Source organism: Mercenaria mercenaria, chromosome 12 (genome assembly GCF_021730395.1).
Source record: "Mercenaria mercenaria strain notata chromosome 12, MADL_Memer_1, whole genome shotgun sequence".
In the NCBI taxonomy this organism is placed as follows: Eukaryota; Metazoa; Mollusca; class Bivalvia; order Venerida; family Veneridae; genus Mercenaria; species Mercenaria mercenaria.
In genome coordinates, this window is record NC_069372.1 from 3,588,150 (window position 1) to 3,608,648 (window position 20,499).

Consider the following 20,499-nt stretch of genomic DNA (forward strand, 5'->3'; position numbering starts at 1 on the left):
CACCGACTTAAATGCTACTGTGAACATTTACAAGGGTCCATATACACTAAACATATAAATTAGTGAAAATCCTGTCCCACGTACAACTTTAACAAAGCATGTACGTTGAACCTTTTATATATGTCAACCATATGGTACAGTGAGTAGAATCAGATAGAACAATTTTAGAGTACATTGGAATGTTTCCCGGTCATGCTTATCATGGTTTAGTGAAAAATTAAAGTACATAAAATACTATAGAACAAAAGAGCAAGTTTGTGAAACCTTACAACGTCATGTTGAAAACAGACAAGCAAAGGACATGGAAAGAGAGAAGCTTAGGGATATGGATAAGCAAAGAAATGAAAACAAATTGTGACACATTAACTATATGCTGTCAAATAAAAATCTGGTGGACACTCAAATAATATCGCAGATCAAGTTCAGAGGAAATGACGAAAAAACATGCATTCGTACAGAGCGTCAAACATGTAAATGTAATGCATTTCCTATTGGTCACACTGTACACGCGACAGCAAATTACTGACATTCAGGGATTCTGCTGCAAAGATCTGGTTGCATACTTGATGTAGATAAGACTTATATTCTAGCTGAATTTCACGTCACCCCGACAGTCAATGTTGAAACGTGCCACTGGAGACCATCCAATATGTTTTGGACCAACGCATCAGACGCACAACCAAAGCCTATTCATCGTTTTTACATGAACTAGCGGATAACTTGACTGATAATGAAATAACTCATGTAACGATATGAAGAGACGAAGAACCTTCTTTTAAAAACTCGATTCACCGACGTTTCAGTGGTTGCACACATATGTCACGTACCGGGCATTTACGCCAAATTACAAACAGGTATATGGAATACATAGTGGGTATTCCGTTGAGGGGTAGAACTGAAATTCTGCAGGTTATATATGTCGAAACCGGCCTTCTTGAAAACAGAGATATTGACACGTATTAAACTCGAGTGACAAATCTAAGATCAGCGTGAACTGTAAAAGATATTAGCAAAGGACATTAAAATTTCAGTCAGTACTTTGAGAATAAGCTAAGACCACTACATGAAACACATGTCATCAGGGATTGGTGCAGTGGGTAATGGATAATGGTAATGGGCATTATTATTTTTTCAGTAACGGCATGTAATGGGTAATGGAGCTATTTTCCAATTACATGTAATGGTAATGCAATGCATTATTGTAAAAAATGATAGTAATGGTCAATTAGTTTTCCATTACTTGTCATTACTTATCTTTATATTGAGGAAATCCATGCTTTTATTGTCTTTAAAACAAATGTTTCAATAAATAAATTTACCTTCTGATTGACCACAATGTAGGTGTTGAACAGCCATTTGATTGATTTGCGCCTGACTTTTATAAGTGGCAGTTTTAGAGTAACTTCCAACTTCACTACACATATGAAGGTAAGTTGAACCTATGTAACAATTGTACAAGTTTGAGATTCGTTTTTACATGGTTTTTTTAATATGAAAAACTCATTCTGATTGTATTTGTTCTTTATAGATTAAATGTTTTGTAATAAAACCCACTACTACATAATTTTGATGTTTTTGGTAAACTTCAAATTATGTTAAACGTCACATTGACACAATTATATTGGTCATTTCGCGTATTTCCAGCTTTGATGCTGGAATAAGACCCCAGATGCCCCTCCATGCAATATTTCATCACGAGCAGGAACCTAGGTAGAACCACCGACCTTCCGTAAGTCAGCTGGATGGCTTCCTCATATGAAGAATTCAACGCCCCAACAACATCAATGAGGGACAGTAAGCAAACGTTACAAGAGAAATATCCCTTAGTAGATACATGACCACTACTCTTCTCTTCATTTTATATCAGTTTTATCATAATTCTTTAAAATGAGATAAGGATTTGTTCTCTGAAATGGGCTCTGAAATGGGCCTAGCTATGTTTTGTAGCTCTTTAACGAATAATATTTACGGGTGAGTGACACCACTGTGTCACGTAATTTAGTGTTATTGAACCTAAATTAATGTTTTAGGGAGAAGTTGTTTCAGCAACTGGAGATTCAAAGTAAGGTATCCGAATGTTTTAGTATAAGTCTATAATCGTTAGTAATCGTTACATTATTTAAACAAAACTACTATTGTTGTGAATAATATTTTTATTAATTTTTGCGAAACTTTTCAGAATAATTTACACTCTAATTAAAATAATAACTAGTCCAAAAATCCAAACAAACATGGCGGTGCCCGCAAACTTTGCGTGCCCAGACCGGGAAAAGTTCCATTATTGCTATTCTAAATTGATAAATTTCAAGTATAGAGATGAAGAATCAACAAAAACGGACTTGAATTTACTTCTGGACGAGTTAAATTCTCTGGAATATTCAACGATTATCGTTGGAGAAAAAGTATGTGTAAAACGTCGTCTTTTCGTACTCAAAACTACTCGTCTGGAATCACAATCATTAATTCTAATTCTGTATCTTTATCTGTTCATATACGTAGAAGGACACCTTCTATTATGTTATTTCACATAGAGTCAGTAAATATAGTGGTTATTTGTGCCCATTGTTTTTTTTTTCTGGCCAATTTGGGCCGAAATTGGACCCCAATCCAGGGTTGGCAAAAACCCGGGTTTTAAGCATATTGCCCAGCCCAGTGGGTAATACTGGGAAAACCCGGGTTTTAGTGGGCAATACTGGGCAATATAATATTTCAGTTCATACTTCAATACATATTTCAACACTTTATTCTTTACTTGACTTACAACCCATATAGTGATAGCAGTGACACCTGCATGCCTAATGCTATAAAGTATAATATTTATAAAAATCTATTGAATAGACATTATGATGATGACTGAGCAATTATTAAACAAGATTAGGGGATTAAAGTTAGAAGTGTGAACAACTTAAATCTGGCCATTTTACTCATGAAAATCACTTTTCCAATTTAGATCACATTGTCATTTCTATCCTATTACCAAGAAACCTACCCTGTGTGGAATTGTTTTAATGTTACTGAGGATGATTAAAAAAAGATTGCAAAATGTAAAGACTGTGGCACTGTGGTTAGTACCAAAACTGAGACTGAATGCTCATAGACTTATTGCAGTGTCTTGGTTTTAGATCAGCCTTTAAGGCTTAGACCACTGTGTAGGGTACTGTAGCCAAAAATCTTCTAGATATGCTGGCATCTTCTGCGTCAACAGAAAGGCGGTATTATTCAGACAAAACTCAGAAACAGACTTGGTTTTCAAATTTGAAAAGACTACAAAACTTGTGTTCAGTTACAGAATGCTTTGTGGTAAAGAAAACTAGACTGTTAGTCTATCATTATGTTAAGCAAAATCTAGTTGTGACCTAGAGAGATGGTTCAATATGTGATCAGTTGGAGTGTGTAGATTACATATACAAAGTAATACTGTGTCATTTATAAATTCAAATATCTGTTACTATAAATGTTGAAGGGTGTTTACTTTTACATAAAAAATATTTTGTTGGGCAAATAAATGATAATTTTGTCAATAAAACTGTTCTGTCAGCAACCTATCACTTCACCAATGGTTTCAAATTAAGTAAATCTTAATGTAAGAATTAGCTCACATTTTATAACATAGAAACTCAATTGTTTTGGTAAAAAATAAATAGAAAAACTTCTTATTGCCCAGTATTGCCAACTCTATTCATTTTTAGGAGTATTGCCCAACCCGGGGGTTTTCCCGGGCGGGTTTACCCACCCTGGGCGGGTAGTCGCCAACCCTGCCCAATCCCAGTGGCAAATAGTATGGGTTTTTTTTCCCAATTTCAAAGCTAAAATTCCAAAAAATAATTTTTCTTACTTTTTTCCAACTTTTACAAAGAAGACTACCTATGAAACCTTGAAACACCAGACAATTTGCCTGCTTAATGCAAAATGATCGATTTTATGACCATTTTTTTCTTAAATGTGACATTTTACAATGCAAGACATCATAACAGGAAACATAAGCTCGAGAAGAGCTTTTATAACCGACTGCTATAACATATATTAAATGAACAAATTAAAAGAGCTGTAAGAAAAAGCATACAAATATAAAGCATATACAGCACACAAAAGCAAAACAAAGCATGTTATTTTAATAGAAAATACTCTCGATATCGACATTATAGGATAAATCCCGTTTTCAGGTATTAGCCACCAATCAACGCCCGTTCCCGGTTTTAAGGTGAGGTGGGTATCGGCCATACGCTATATAGCGGTAGTGTTTAAGATTATCCTTTTTTCTAAGTTTTAACAAAGAAAATGAATAAAAAAGGTATTGCAGATTATCATAAAATATTGTTGTAATTAAAATGCAGCAAAAATATCCTCAAAGTTTACTTTATTTTTGAAATTTTATCTTTTACTGCCTGTCAAAGGATTTAAAGGTGGAGCTACGATGAAATTTATATCACACATTCCACATAGGAAGCTGTCATTGGTTTATCGGTTATCTTAACTGACATCGCTTTTCCAAAACTATCGGGTGAGCAGGTGGCAGCCTTTCGAATACACTATCGGATTAATCAGAGTGTTTATTGGGATGCGTTTATGACATGTCGCTTTGGCAATTAAGGGATGACGGGGGAAATAAGGGATGTCGAATATACAACTCAAAGTCTGAAGGCATGTTGCACGCGACATGCGATAATAGCCTGGCAAGAACCCTGTATCCTATTTCCTATATCCTTTCATACTGCTAGACATTTGCATCCACTGGATGATCCAGATAGAATAATCCTGAGTTTAAACATTTAAGGTGAATTTCTTTAGCATTTTAAAAACATGTTTGAATATTAAGGTTTAATACAGACAGACTTTGCTAATATATTATGACTGGACATGGTAGTCAAACTAATTTGACAAAATCTTAGGAAATATTGAGATAATTTTTTCATATGGGCAGTATCTCACATCAAACACTCCAAAATACATGTAGTGGAGGAAATTTCCTATGAAATTTTTACCACTGCCGACACTTGACATGCTTTAGGTTTAAATGCCGATTATCTCATGACAAATAAAACTTACATGTATCAAAATTGGATTCAGTTCCTCATTGATTTATGTAAAAGTAATTTCCAAAATTTGGAATTTTCTGCTGATTTAAACCAATGTACTATACTAACATTTACCACGTCAACACAGCATTATGGGAAAGCATAAAACAAATAACTTTACATGACTGTATACTGTAATTCATCCTCCATTATTTTGGTTCTTCGAAGTTTTGACGTTAAGATCTTATAACCGGGCTCTATTTTCTTAGGGAAATTAGTTATTATTAAACGAGTGGTAGAGTTCTAATATTCTTTTATTCCATTCTAAATAATATATCACTTTCCAATAATTACAGTTTATATCAATTCTTTCTAACTGACTTCTTCTTTCAATTTTCCCTCCAAACTTTGCCACATATTCATTCACGCCCACTTCATACTTCAACCAATCACATCACATATGCATCATTCTTCAACCAATCATATCGCACATGCATACATTAAAACCTGACCTGTACTTGTCTACTCCAGTGGCTTATTACTTTCTGATACTAATTAACACTTACTAATTAAATTATTACCATATCAAATTCTGTCTGGAATATCTTTTGAAGTAGTAGACCAAATCAAATGCACATAATTATGTTTAGCTATAATTATTTCTAGATAAGTAATAAACTGTAGAAAGGTAAGGGCACTCTGTAGGTAAAGGTAAAGGTAAATTTTATTTACCGTTGCTTTGTGAAACAATTAACATAAGCTCTGCAGAGCTTTTGAGCGACCCTATTTTAAGAACAGTTAAAACCATTTATACCTTACCCCCAGCAATTTGCTGGTACCCATTTACAGCTGTGTCAACTGAGGCAATCGTGATAAAGTGCCTTGCCCAAGGACACACCGCAATGGGAGTAGCCAGGATTCGAACCAGGGGCCTTCACCTCCGTAGGGATTTTTCTAGAGCTCTAAAAAGGGGCAGGGTGCATTTTGCGAGTTGCACACCTTTGTCTACAAAAATCAAAAGGTAGATTTCCATCGTTTTTGGTTATAAATGTCTATTTTGTACAGATAGAAAAACTTTAAATAACTTAGCAGCCTTTATCAAAAATGCCATAAATATACGATCTGCCACTATTAACAATATTTTGTGATTATGAGATAGAAATATCTTTACTGTTTTATTTTAGTACGTATTATATATTTTGGTACTTCTACAAAAAATGTTTTATGAAAATGTATTATGCTATGTGCATTGATGTAGCCAACAATATTATTTTGATACTGAGTTTTGTTCATCCTCAATACAATACTTTATAACACTATACCTTCAGACCTTTATATGATATTATGTATATATGTTTTTTTGACCTTGTATTAGATTGTAATAGATTTGTGGATGAGGAACCATAATGGCTCAAGTCCTTAATTAGTGAAATAAACTATTCTTCTTCTTCTTCTATTTTGTAAGTTACTACTGGTCAGGGATGTGCCTAATTATAATTGTAATTTAATTAATTATAATTAACTACAAATTTTGATCTAATTGAAAATAATGAATAATTAAGCACAAACTAAATTAAAGTAATTGAAATTAATTAATTACTGACTTAGATTTGGGTTGTAATTGTCAATTAAATCTAATTACCTTTAATTACTTTGGCTTTTTTACTGATCAATGGGCGTGTGAAATTTTCACAGTGACAGTAAATAGCTAACAGGTATTGTTGTATCAACAATCAGGTGTTAGAGGTGTTAATCCCTACTCAGTTCGTTTAAGTGCGATACATTTTAGTCACTAAACCTAATAATTAGGAATGTACAGAAAAACTGATATTGAAACTTGTCATTCTGTCGTGGTATTACACATAGTGCACATCATGAATTCATCAGCTCTCAAATATTTTATCCTTCCAAAGGAGAGATAAAATAACTAATTATAATTAATTAATTTTGGCAAAATAATTGTAATTAATTAATTACTTTTTGAAAAAGGCTTGTAATTTAATTTAATTTAATTAGCAATTTTCTCACTGTAATTGGAATTAATTAATTCTTTAGTTTTTTGAAAATAATTCGGCACATCCCTGCTACTGGTACATTGTACATTAGGTTGTGCAATAAAATCTTTATGCAGAACTTAACATTTTATTTCTAATAAAAAAAACTTGCAAGACAAAAATAATTAATGCAATAATAAAACAAACAGTATGTATTTATTAATGATAAGCCTGTTATATAAACAAATAGGAATAATGTTTTTTTCAGCTTCATTGCAAGTTTCTTCTAGCACAAATCATAATACATTTTTCAATAAATGTCATTATACATTCATCATATAACTGAACATACCGTTGATACTCGTGTAAAATGCGCAGATTTTTGACCCCCAGGACCACCCCCTGAATCCTGAGTGCGTAATTTACACGGGTATAGACAATTTTCCAACTTCAAAATGTTTACTTACGATTTTCTCCATTTCGTTAAAGGGAAACTACTCTCCGCGCTAACTGCGTCTACGCTAAAATCTAAGATTGCCACGATCCGTAAAAGATCGAGTTTTTTTTTTCGTAGTCTGTTACACTGATCTGTCTTAGCAAATACAGAGTATGTAGCATGAATGCGTGGAAAAGTCTATTTTTTTCGTTGTTCTTTTTTTTCTTAAACAATTTTAATTTCATATAAATTAATATTATTTTGATGAAAGAAATACAAAACAATCACTAATTAAAGTTCGAGTATTATCTTCAACCGAGATCAAACTCACGGTGAACAACAAAACTTACACGAGGTGTCACGCTTATTACCGATAATTACTGGCCATATAATTAACAGCAGACTTTGTTCTAAATTATGTTTTTTTCTCCGTTTTTATTCTGTTGATTGCAGATCTCGCTAATTGTTGTTTGTTAGGCTTCAGTCGGTCATCGTCTTTTAATCCGTTACTCTACATACACGCCTCGGGCAAATACACAGCACCTGTATGTAGTCTGCGATTGTCATATCTGCATTATATTATATTGACTGGCAATTTTTTGGGACGTCTGCTATTTTGACAAATGATTGGCTGGTAGTTCAAAGGGCGGTGCTGAACGGGTAAAAGGGTGCTGAAGACAGGCAAAAGGGCGGCAATTAGGGCAGAAGGGCGGCACTAAAAAAGGGCAGGGCACGGCGCCCTGCTATTCCGCTCTGGAAAAATCCCTACTCTGATAAAATAATGACTTAATGTTATTTTAATGATTTTCATAGTAAAATATGTCTAAAATCTAGAAATGGTCACAATCTATTGCAAACAGTGTTTTTAGGCTGTTTTTGAGGTCAAAATTCGGCCCCATTCACATATCCCAACCAAGAAAAGCTGTTCTAAATGTACATTATAAAGTAAACTGTACCATTTAAAACATGAGACAATGTGTTTTTAAATCATTGTCTTTTTTATTGTAACATAAATTTATGAAAAACACTGCTTATTATATCATGACACAATTTTCCTCCTATTTTAGTGGTAACTACGCAATTTTCCCCTCCTTAATGACCCAGCCACCATTCCCCCAAAGCTTAAACACTGCAAATATAAAACAGTCTAAACATTGAATTATTTTGACAACTAGACATGTGTGCAAAGTCATTATAGATGATGTCTGTAAAATGCTGGTATTTTATACTTTGTCTTTTTTTCAGGATGGGAATAATCTGCTGACAAAGCTGTGTTCAACAATACCATTGCATGATGATAGACTGGTTGTCAAACTCTGTCAAATTGCCAACAACTGGAAGAGGAAGCAGATGGTACACAGACAGTATTAAGTTCTAACTTCTAAGAGACATAAATAATTGCATAAAAATACTATAATTTTAATGTCCCCCTTTGAAGAAGGAGGGGTATATTGTTTAATTTGTTTTGCTGATGTCAGTTGGTTCCTACACTAATTGGTTTCCAGATGATAACTCAAGAACTTTTAGACCTAGGATCATAAAAGTTGATAAGGAGGTTGGTCGTGACCAGCAGATGACCCCTGTTGATTTTGAGATCAGTAGGTCAAAGGTCATGGTCACAGTGACCTGAAACGTTAAACCTTAAAGGTTAAACGATAACTTGAGAACATTTGGTCCTAAGATCACAAAACTTAATAGGGAGGTTGATCACAACCGCTGTGGATTTTGAGGTCAGTAGGTCAAGGTCACATTGACCCAGAACAGTAGAACTTTTTGCCAAATAACTAGAGAATGCTTTGGTCTAAGATCACATTTGATCACATTTATCATATGGAGGACTTTTCTGGTTGGTAAATGACCAGTAATTATTGATTGAGGTCAGTATGTCAAACGTCCAGTGCACAGTGACCAAATAATTTCTGTTCCTTGTGCAGTTACTGAATGCATCAAGTGGGGAGGCATTTTGTGTTATACCAGCTCTTGTTATATGGTAAAAGACACATACTGCTACTTAGGTAAAATTTGTCCATTTTTTTATCTGGTAGTATAGACTGAATGGCGAGCAGTGCAGATCTTGATCAGACTGCATGGATGTGCGGGCTGATCATGATCATCTACACTGGTCGCAAAGGCAGAATCAGTTGTGTCCATCATGAAAAGGGTTAAATGATTTTACAGAACATAATTATGAAACTCAGTTTCCGAATGAAACTTACACTTGGCCTACTTCAGTTAGCTGTCATGACATTGTTTCTGTTTTGCTGTCGAAAGTCTGACCAGAATTGAAAAAAAAAGCTAAAATTGCCACACTTATGTGTTCTTTTATATTCCAAATAAAATTACTTTATCTTAAGAACTAAGATTTGGAGGGGAAATCTGTTTAATCTATTTCCAACAGTTTAGTCATATAATGATGATGTGTATGTGACCATTTGTTTCTGGTGTTTTCTTTATGAACTGAACATTTCTTTTATCACAAAGCTGTTTTAAAAATTGCTTTGTGTTATATGATATACTTTCAGTTACATTTGACAGATGAATGCATCAGGATAGTAACAGATTACTTTATAAAAGCTGTAGAGAGGTGCCAAGGATGGGCTATACCAGATATACTACGAGCCCTAGCTTCTGTGCTGTATGAAAATGTTGACAGAGTTGAAACGGTAATCTTGAGACTTGACTCTGCGGGCATATCATCACATTTGTGTTTTTTAATGGATGAAGTATACTGTAAAAGCACATATTTTCGCTGGGTCAGAATTTTGCGAATTTGAAATTTTGAGTATGTTCATGAGGTTTAATATTCGCAGAATTGTAAAAATGGTATCCTACTTGAATTTGAATTATTCTACTGGCGAATATAGCAAATATAGCGAAAATTAATCCCTCGTGAAAATTTCTGCTTTTACAGTATTTGTGAGTAATTTGGAATTACTTAATACTAGCAAATGAATAGTTATTGTAAGGAAAGAGTAAAAAAGCTATTTATGGAGATCTTGGGAGTATTTATTTACTTATATATTAAGTGATGTTGTCTGTTAGGTATTTAAAGAAACCTCTCCTGCACTAGTCAGTTGCTAAGTATGTGCTATAAGAATCTACCAGGACTTTAAAGCGTTCTTCTTAAATATTGGAATGGGTCTCTGTGGCCAAATGTTTAAGGTTGCTGACCTCAAATTACGGACTCCAAAATCCAAACTTGTGAGTTAGAATTCTTCATGTGAAGAATCCATCTAGCTGGTTTATTGAAAGTCAATAATTTCACCATTGGGCTTGCTCATGCCTGTAGCAATGCCAGGAGAGGCCCCAGTCACAAAACTGGAAAAGTGGCCATATGACTGCAATTGTTTGTGTGATACTATACCAAAATTTAAATTTAAGTACAAAAAAAAAAGTTGAACAGATTCATTACATCAGTGATTCAGCTTACCTCTTCTTCAATGTAATAGGCCTTCTATTGAGTAAGAATTTTTATTTTCAGTTCCATGACAGGTTATTAGGGAAACATGGCATACTTGTACAGCTAATCAACAATGAAGTGACGGATACTGACACCCTCAAGGAAGCTGTACTATGTGTGGAATGTCTCACTCTGAAGTAAGTTTTAGGCCAATACTCCGTGAAATATCTCACTTGAAAGTAAGTTCTAGGCCAATACTTTGTGTGGAATGTCTCACTCTGAAGTATGTTTTAGGCCAGTACTCTGTGGAATGTCTCACTTGAAAGTAAGTTGTAGGCCAATACTTTATGTGGAATGCCTCACTTGAAAGTAAGTTTTAGGCCAATACTTTGTGTGGAATGTCTCACTCTGAAGTATGTTTTAGGCCAGTACTCTGTGGAATGTCTCACTTGAAAGTAAGTTGTAGGCCAATACTTTATGTGGAATGTCTCACTTGAAAGTAAGTTCTAGGCCAATACTTTGTGTGGAATGTCTCACTCTGAAGTATGTTTTAGGCCAGTACTCTGTGGAATGTCTCACTTGAAAGTAAGTTGTAGGCCAATACTTTATGTGGAATGCCTCACTTGAAAGTAAGTTCTAGGCCAATACTTTGTGTGGAATGTCTCACTCTGAAGTATGTTTTAGGCCATTACTTTGTGGAATGTCTCACTTGGAAGTAAGTTCTAGGCCAAGACTATGTGTGGAATGTATCACTTGGAAGTAAGTTTTAGGCTAGTACTTTGTGGAATGCCTCACTTGGAAGTAAGTTCTAGGCCAATACTATGTGTGGAATGTATCACTTGGAAGTAAGTTCTAGGCCAGTACTCTGTGGAATGTCTCACTTGAAAGTAAGTTCTAGGCCAAGTGGAATGTCTCACTTGAAAGTAAGTTCTAGGCCAATACTTTGTGTGGAATGTCTCACTCTGAAGTATGTTTTAGGCCATTACTTTGTGGAATGTCTCACTTGGAAGTAAGTTCTAGGCCAAGACTATGTGTGGAATGTATCACTTGGAAGTAAGTTTTAGGCTAGTACTTTGTGGAATGCCTCACTTGGAAGTAAGTTCTAGGCCAATACTATGTGTGGAATGTATCACTTGGAAGTAAGTTCTAGGCCAGTACTCTGTGGAATGTCTCACTTGAAAGTAAGTTCTAGGCCAAGTGGAATGTCTCACTTGAAAGTAAGTTCTAGGCCAATACTTTGTGTGGAATGTCTCACTCTGAAGTATGTTTTAGGCCAGTACTCTGTGGAATGTCTCACTTGAAAGTAAGTTGTAGGCCAATACTTTATGTGGAATGCCTCACTTGAAAGTAAGTTCTAGGCCAATACTTTGTGTGGAATGTCTCACTCTGAAGTATGTTTTAGGCCATTACTTTGTGGAATGTCTCACTTGGAAGTAAGTTCTAGGCCAAGACTATGTGTGGAATGTATCACTTGGAAGTAAGTTTTAGGCTAGTACTTTGTGGAATGCCTCACTTGGAAGTAAGTTCTAGGCCAATACTATGTGTGGAATGTATCACTTGGAAGTAAGTTCTAGGCCAGTACTCTGTGGAATGTCTCACTTGAAAGTAAGTTCTAGGCCAAGTGGAATGTCTCACTTGAAAGTAAGTTCTAGGCCAATACTTTGTGTGGAATGTCTCACTCTGAAGTAAGTTTTAGGCCAATACTCTGTGGAATGTCTCACTTGAAAGTAAGTTCTAGGCCAGTACCTTGTGTGGAATGTCTCACTCTGAAGTAAGTTTTAGGCCAATACCCTGTGGAATGTCTCACTTGAAAGTAAGTTGTAGGCCAATACTTTATGTGGAATGCCTCACTTGAAAGTAAGTTTTAGGCCAAAACTTCATGTGGAATGTCTCACTTGGAAGTAAGTTCTAGAAAATTTATATAACAGTTAAGTAACCATTATTTTGTAAGGAGGTACTGAGTTGTCAAAAAGCTGCAGAATCTGTATGCAGAAGTTCAGTTCCTTAGCAAGACAAATGATTTGATCCAGTGAATGTTATATTTAAACTTACATGTTCATCTGACATCATATGGTATTTCTTTTTATGCCCCCATTGGAAGAAAGGGAGATGTTTTGTGATACTAATTTTTAGCTCGACTATTCGAAGAATAGGGGAGCTATCTTACTTGCCCCGGCGTCGGCGTGAGCGTTCACGTGGGCGTCGCACAAATGTTAAAGTTTGCGTACCACCCCAAATATTTGCAAAGTCCATTGAGATATTGCTTTCATACTTTGCATACTTGTTTACCATCATGACCCCAGTCTGTAAAATGGATGAGGCAACTCTATCAAGCATTTTGACTGAATTATGGCCCCTTTTCGACTTAGAATATGCTTATTGTAATGTTAAAGTTTTACTCATTGCTTATATTATACTATCAAGCACTGAGAATAGTCGAGCGCGCTGTCCACTGACAGCTCTTGTGATAGATTGTTCTGTCTTTCAGCTAGATAGTAGACTATTTAGTGGTATCACACATCCAATATGAAACAGGAAGTAAATATGTACTTGCAGGTGCCTGTGTGTTGCTATGATGCATATTACCTAAAACAGACTGTGCAGCAGTTTCATCACAGTTATTTGCAGTATTGAATACACTACACGTATTAGTGTCATTTGCAAAATAATGTCAGAGATGCGAAAATCGCAGGTCTATTGAACCCTGTTGAAGGACGAGATACAATTATAAGTCACTAGTCGTGCATATAAAAGATAAATGTCACCTGGAGATAATAGTAAATGTTTTGTTTTGCAGACCATCTGGTGTTGGGTACCTGTCAGCAGAGCTTTTGGATGTATGTTTCGACATATTCTGTATGCTGTTACACAAGATGCCCACAACAAATCTAGAAGCTACCTCACAGTGTAAGGTAAATGGTTCAGATATGATTGATAGAAGTGAAAGTGACTTCTTTAAAATTTTTGATAATGAAAAAGTGAAATGCTCTCGAAATTTGATTTATGGAAATGGAATTTGTTGTACAAGTACAACTGACATTATGAATATTTGCAAAGTATCCTAGTACAATAAAATCATTTAATTTCGCAAGCATGAATTTTCATGGTTTAGGACAGAATGGTGATTTTCGTTGGGATAAGAATTTGTGGGTTTCAGCCTAAGGATGTATTTTAATAAAAAGGAATTTTGCTTGTTTGGATTTGGTTTTGTGGTTTATTAAACAACAAGATCTGCAAAAATGAGTGCTGCACAAAGTTCACAGTATACTACAACAATGTTTAAACAGGATTTCAGCATCAGGCATTTTTTAATTGATTAACGAATGTCGTACATGTGTTTTTGCAGAGCTTTACAAAGTATATGGGGGCTATGTTTGTCCATCTGCCCATTTCTCTGTCTATCCATCCTGTCCTCTTTATCTTTTCTTAACAGCAGGGAAGGTCAAATAGCTTAAATTCATGTCCACAACATATCTTCTAAACCACTTGAAAGATTTTCATAAAACTAGCATCAGTTGTTAATGTCATCAAAAGGACGACAGAGTGAACAAGCCAGTTCATTTGGTCGGCGGTCAGGGTAACACTTGGATGTCAAAGGTCAAATAGCTTAAATTTATGTCTGCTCCATATCTTCCTAGCCCACTTGAAATTTTCATTAAACTGGCATCTGTTGTTAACTTATTCAAGAAAATCTAGGTCACTAAGTTCAAGATTAAGGTCACACTTAGAGGTCAAAAATCAAATAATTTGAACTCGTGTCAACTCCATCTCTTGTAAACCACTAGAATGAGTTTCACAAAATTATCAGTTGTTAACCTCATCCAGGAGACATGCAGAGTGCATAACCTTGGTCATTAAGCCTTAGTCAAGGTCACACTTGGAGGTCAAAGGTCATATAGCTTAACATCTTGTCTGCTCCATATCTCTTCGGGGAAGATTTTACTCGCATCAGTATTTAACCTTGTCAAGACGACATGCAGAGTGCACAACCAATGTTACTGGGTCTAAATTCAAAGTCACACTTGAAAGTCTGAGGTCATGAACCCAGCATTTTGCTTTCCCTGCATTTAGTGGCATCACAGGGTGTAAATCACTTTTAGTGATAATCCTAGTTTCTGTCTTTCTCATATGTGCAGTAGTTAGTTAAATATGTGACAATAATCTACCTTGAAAAATCCTAGAAAAAAAGTACATACAGTTCTGTTGTTTTCTGAGCTGTAAAGTGTCAATTATATATATTGATTCATTGTATATAATCCATAACGAAAATGTTTATTTTCAGTTATATGGAATTACTTATGTATGTATCTGCAGAATACTGTTACTTTTAATGTCGCATTGATTGTGTTGGTTCGACTATAAACCCAACAAACACAAAAATAGTAATTTTAAGCCTGTCCCAATAAGGTCTATACAGGGCTCCAGATAAGATGCGTATTAGCGTAAATTACGCTTTGAAATAATGCATATATGCATGTCTGCTAATTTTTTAGCGTATAAAAACGTACATGAAATTACAGAAACGCATGCAATGACTTTTCACTAGCGTAAACAAAATCTGAATAGTCTGGATGCTTTACATAACAGAGCACGATCGGCATTCATTCTGCCACATTGAACGTACACAGGCATTGAATGGTACTCTATAAACCTAGGTTAAACTATATTATACACTCAATGCGTGCGTAAACAGGGATCACTTTTGGCCGCGATTCCGTGATATTCTCGCATTATTTTGGCGAAAATCGCATAAATTTTGCTCAAATGCGCTTAAAAATCGCATCCGCGTGGCCGTAGATCTTTTGCCGAAATTGCAACTTTTCGCTGAAATGGGGTCTTTCCGTTACTTAATTTTCGTGTGACGTTCATTTAGGCGCTTGAATTTCGCTTTTATCTCCATAGAGCGTCCGATGATTATGACTAACAGACAAAAATAATCTGTTTTCGCGATGTTTCAAAATACCATTTTAGGTCAAAGGGAAATAACTAACAGGGCCTTTGATTGGTTGAAAAAGTATATGGTATTTCGAGACAAATATTTAAGATGTAAAGTGGTCTCTCATTGGTGAAATATCTGTTGAATATGTTTGAAAACTGTTTTATTTCTTAAATTGAAGTTCTAAGCCATGATTAATGGAGGAAAAAATATTTGAAGTGTATTTTGTTTGAAAATTTTGCTTGTTTTAGTGATTTGGTATTTTCATGAAATGTAAACAAAAATTCACTGCCGGACTGGGGGTTACTGACTTGCGGGTGAAAAAAGTGTACAAAAATGACGGTCAACATGTATATTTCTGGCTGTTTTCTTTTAGGCCTTGAATAGTTCTTTCACCCTGGGTAGGTGGCATCAAAAGTTTAAATGTTAGGAAAGGGCTATAACCCAAAACATTACAATGTAAGTCTATGGGAAAACTGTTACTTCCCTTTGACCTAAAGGGCACCCTGAATTGCTATATTGCCATGCCATGTGGGTGGCTGTAAACAGAGAAATACACGATGAATGTGTTTTATTTGCATGATAGTGTCTGGTTTAAAACTTTTAAAACATAAAACGTGTCTTCACATAGATTTTTCATGAAAATTTATCATAAAAATGGTATTACTACTGGTACTGGTGTGACGGAGAGGTACTTTTCTGCCTCAGAAAGCTATATTGCAGCGTATATGCTGTTCTATGCATATTTATATGATTTCGACTGAATTTCAAGCTTATATATGCACAATTGTGAATACAGTAAACAATAACTGGAACCAGATAGCTCTGTGTAAATCGGAAATCCGAGAAATGAATATTATTTGGCAAAAAGAATAAAGATAGCGTTCTTTTTTATAAAAAAAGTATAAGCCCAGTGAATGTCTGAAATGATACAGCTGGACCTTGATCTTGATCATTCTCATACATTTTGTGTTAATTTGCATAAAATTTAGACAAATCTGTATTTGAAACAGTCGCTGGTGTCAATTTTACTTTATTTTCTGTACTATTTTCGAAAAATGAAAAAAGTATCTCTTTCAAAGGTTTATTTGAACGGTAAATAGGGGGCTTTATAGTTAAAATAACTGCTGATTTATTGAAATATAGTCACGTAATTGCGTTAACACATCGCTAATTATGTGAGAAATACGGAATGAACGATATTTTACTATAAAGGGAAACAATTTATCAATCGCGATTGACAATAAATGATAATACGAATCTGAATTACCTCCCTTTAATAGCAAAACACTTATTTTTTGCCTATTTTTATGATGTCCCGTTTATTTTGAGTAACTTAAATGACATTTTTCATTAGATTGTGTTAACACATTGGCAAAAATCATGGTGCTTCCCCTGTAATGCATTTTTTCTTTTACAGAAACTGAAAAAAGCATTAAAAATAGTGTTCATTTGAGAATTTTCCTACTTTTATCCTTAATCTTCGGGACTACATGAAGATTTATGTCATTTGTTTTTGCCAGTCTGGTAAAACGTAAATATCTAACAGTGACATTACACTTTTAACAAGTTCTGCACGTCATATTTTCTAATACAGGCTGTAGAATGTAGCATCAGCAGTCAAAGTCCTACAATTTCTGGACGTCAGGTGCTTATTTTGACTGCTCCCCGGGGTCCGTTTAACGTATATATAGATTTCAATTTATTAGTTTTCTTGACTGTACCACTTGTTGCTATATATTCGTGCAGTTTTGATTACACTCTTGCATCCTAAAGTTGTCTGATAGGCGCATAAGGTGCAAAATCTATGAAAACACGCGATTTTGGTGGTGGGTGGGGTAAGAAATAGACCCAACGTCGACATAAATATCAGCGTATTCATGAAATATACACGCAAGCAATTAGACGGGACATTTATTAGTACACATTCCTCATTTGAACCATATGGGTAAAATAATAGGAGTACGGTGACTGAAATATTATGGATTTCTTGATTCAAGTGAAATATTATCTATATCTCAGAATGCAGGCAGGTCCCGCCACCAAAATTTCGTCAGCGATTTTCAGCATATGGGTATCCGAGTAAAAAGGTAATCATATCTCAGTTCGTAAATGTTTATTTTATCATTCTGAGCAATATTTTGTTCATATAAAAAGAAAAAAGTATCTCTTTAGGTCAAAGGGAAATAACTAACAGGGCCTTTGATTGGTTGAAAAAGTATATGGTATTTCGAGACAAATATTTAAGATGTAAAGTGGTCTCTCATTGGTGAAATATCTGTTGAATATGTTTGAAAACTGTTTTATTTCTTAAATTGAAGTTCTAAGCCATGATTAATGGAGGAAAAAATATTTGAAGTGTATTTTGCTTGTTTTAGTGATTTGGTATTTTCATGAAATGTAAACAAAAATTCACTGCCGGACTGGGGGTTACTGACTTGCGGGTGAAAAAAGTGTACAAAAATGACGGTCAACATGTATATTTCTGGCTGTTTTCTTTTAGGCCTTGAATAGTTCTTTCACCCTGGGTAGGTGGCATCAAAAGTTTAAATGTTAGGAAAGGGCTATAACCCAAAACATTACAATGTAAGTCTATGGGAAAACTGTTACTTCCCTTTGACCTGAAACAGAAATTTAAGCATTTGGAAGGACAAACTTTCTGCCTCCATTCGCGCGGACGAATAGCGATGAGAATAACAAGATGGTGGAGAAACCTCCGCTGAAGTCCCTTCATAAAAAACGCTGAACGCCCGAATTTCAATAAGAAATGGTTGAGGGTAGGGTCATAAATAAGTTTGACTTTAACATTGTTTTGACCTAACGGGAGTGTATCATGTCCAGAAAGATTAAAACATAACTGAACTTCAACTTTGACAAAGCAGCTTTGAAGTAAATTCATTAGGGGAATAAGGCATGTGGACCCAAGACTTGGTTACAACTTTCATCAACCTATTCAGCAATTCCTGGCACTGAATTTTAGAGTTATAAAAGGTGTCTCTGAAAGGATATGTTTTGTTTATTTACAAGATAATTCTTCTTACAAATAAACAGATGTTTGTTTTTCAGTGTAATAAAAGCTGTCTGCCGATGTAAAATCCCATTATAAAAAGAAAAAATCCCATTCATTTTGTCAAAAATCTCATTGATTCAAGGCAAATGGGAATTAATCTCATAATAGTATCTGCCAAAAGTGATCCCTGTGTAAATCAAATTGTTGGGAATTAATAGTGATGGTAAGGTAGTGTATTTTAAAGCGGTGTCGATTTAAAATATCAACTTCCGGTGTGGAGTAAACAACAACATGTCTCTTTCAAAGAATGTATGAAGTAAACAAACGTGCTACGCATTCTTTAAACCAACAAAAAATTATTCCCAAAAACATCGTTAAAGGTATATTGAATAATCTATTGGAATTGGCAGTGAGTGTGAAGCCAAAGCAAGCCAATGGAGAAAAAAGAAGCAAAAACTTGGATGCTGAATTGAAACTGAACTGCAAACAAATTCATGGGTGTTACACCCAATAAATATGTTATAAAACTGATTTCTGTTTTTTTCTCTTTACAAATTTTCAGGAGTAAAAATACTCCTAGTCAATTTCAGATTTTACCATTTTACTCATTCGCAAGAATTATGATGAGTAAATACTCAAAGGCCAAAAAAATTATCTGGAGCCCTGGTCTGTAGATGCATTCTATGTTTCAGATCCAGATAAACTGTTTACGAGGGATACAGAACATGATCCAGATGACAAAAACAGTTCCGCTCAACAAACTTGGTATTATTCTAGCAGCCATACGGGTAAGTGTCAGTGTACATGGTGCATAAGTAATTAAGTGTACTGTCTGGGGCCATGGCAGCTGTGTAATTAAGAGTGCTGTCACGGTACATGGTGGCTGAGTAAGTGTGCTGTCAGGGGTCATCATAGCCAAGTAATTGAGTTGTCGGGGGCAGTTGTGGCAGAGTAATTAATGGAGCTGTCAGGTACCATCTGGCCGGGCAGGAAAGTGCGCACAGACTATAGTGGCCAGGTAGTTAAGTGAACTGTCAGGGGCCATAGTACACAAGTAATTTAAGTGTACTGTCAGGTTCCAGTTGACTGAGTAGTGAAGTTAGCTGTCAAGGATCATCATGGTTTATTAATTAATTGTGCTGTTAGAGGCCATTGCTGCTGAGTAATTAAGTGTGCTTTCAGGGGCCATCAAAGCTGAGTAACGAAGTGAGCTGTCAGGGAAGACCATGGCTGAATAATAAGATGTACTGATTACAGATCATCTGATTAAATATATTTGTTGTACAGAGGTTGTTGCTTTAGAGTGATTAATTGTCTGAGAGAGAAGCATTTCCTTTTCTGAGTTGTCATTAACAGAGATTATACTGTACACTCTTCTATATTACTAAAGCGACACCTGCATTGGAGATTTTACTGTAGATTTGGTCAATTTCACTAACCGGTAGGCTTTGTTTAGCGCTTTCGTGGTTAGCAGCTGTTCCTGGTATTAAGAATTTGGCCTTGTTTTTTAGCTCACCTGAGCCAAAGGCTCAGGGTGAGCTATTGTGATCGCTCACGGTCTGGCGTCCGTCTGTCCACACTTCCCTTTAAACAACATCTCCCCCTAAACCATCAGGCCAATTTTGATGAAACTTCACAGGGATGTTCCTTGGATGGTCTTCTTTAAAAATTGTTCAAAGAATTCAATTCCATATAGAACTCTGGTTGC

At 35.2% G+C, this 20,499-nt stretch overlaps 1 protein-coding gene across 1 annotated transcript in view; it reads left to right on the plus strand.

Moving 5' to 3' along the window:
* Positions 1–2,229: 2,229 nt before the first annotated feature.
* The window catches only part of LOC123534653 (HEAT repeat-containing protein 6-like), a 43,843-nt gene continuing 25,573 nt past the window's right edge, over positions 2,230–20,499 (plus strand). Inside the window, exons 1-6 of the mRNA XM_053519002.1 lie at positions 2,230–2,402; positions 8,691–8,798; positions 9,968–10,108; positions 10,927–11,042; positions 13,643–13,757; positions 19,484–19,579. Of these exons, the coding sequence (XP_053374977.1) occupies positions 2,232–2,402; positions 8,691–8,798; positions 9,968–10,108; positions 10,927–11,042; positions 13,643–13,757; positions 19,484–19,579 (747 nt within the window). The 5' untranslated portion in view covers positions 2,230–2,231. The remainder of the gene's footprint in view (positions 2,403–8,690; positions 8,799–9,967; positions 10,109–10,926; positions 11,043–13,642; positions 13,758–19,483; positions 19,580–20,499) is intronic.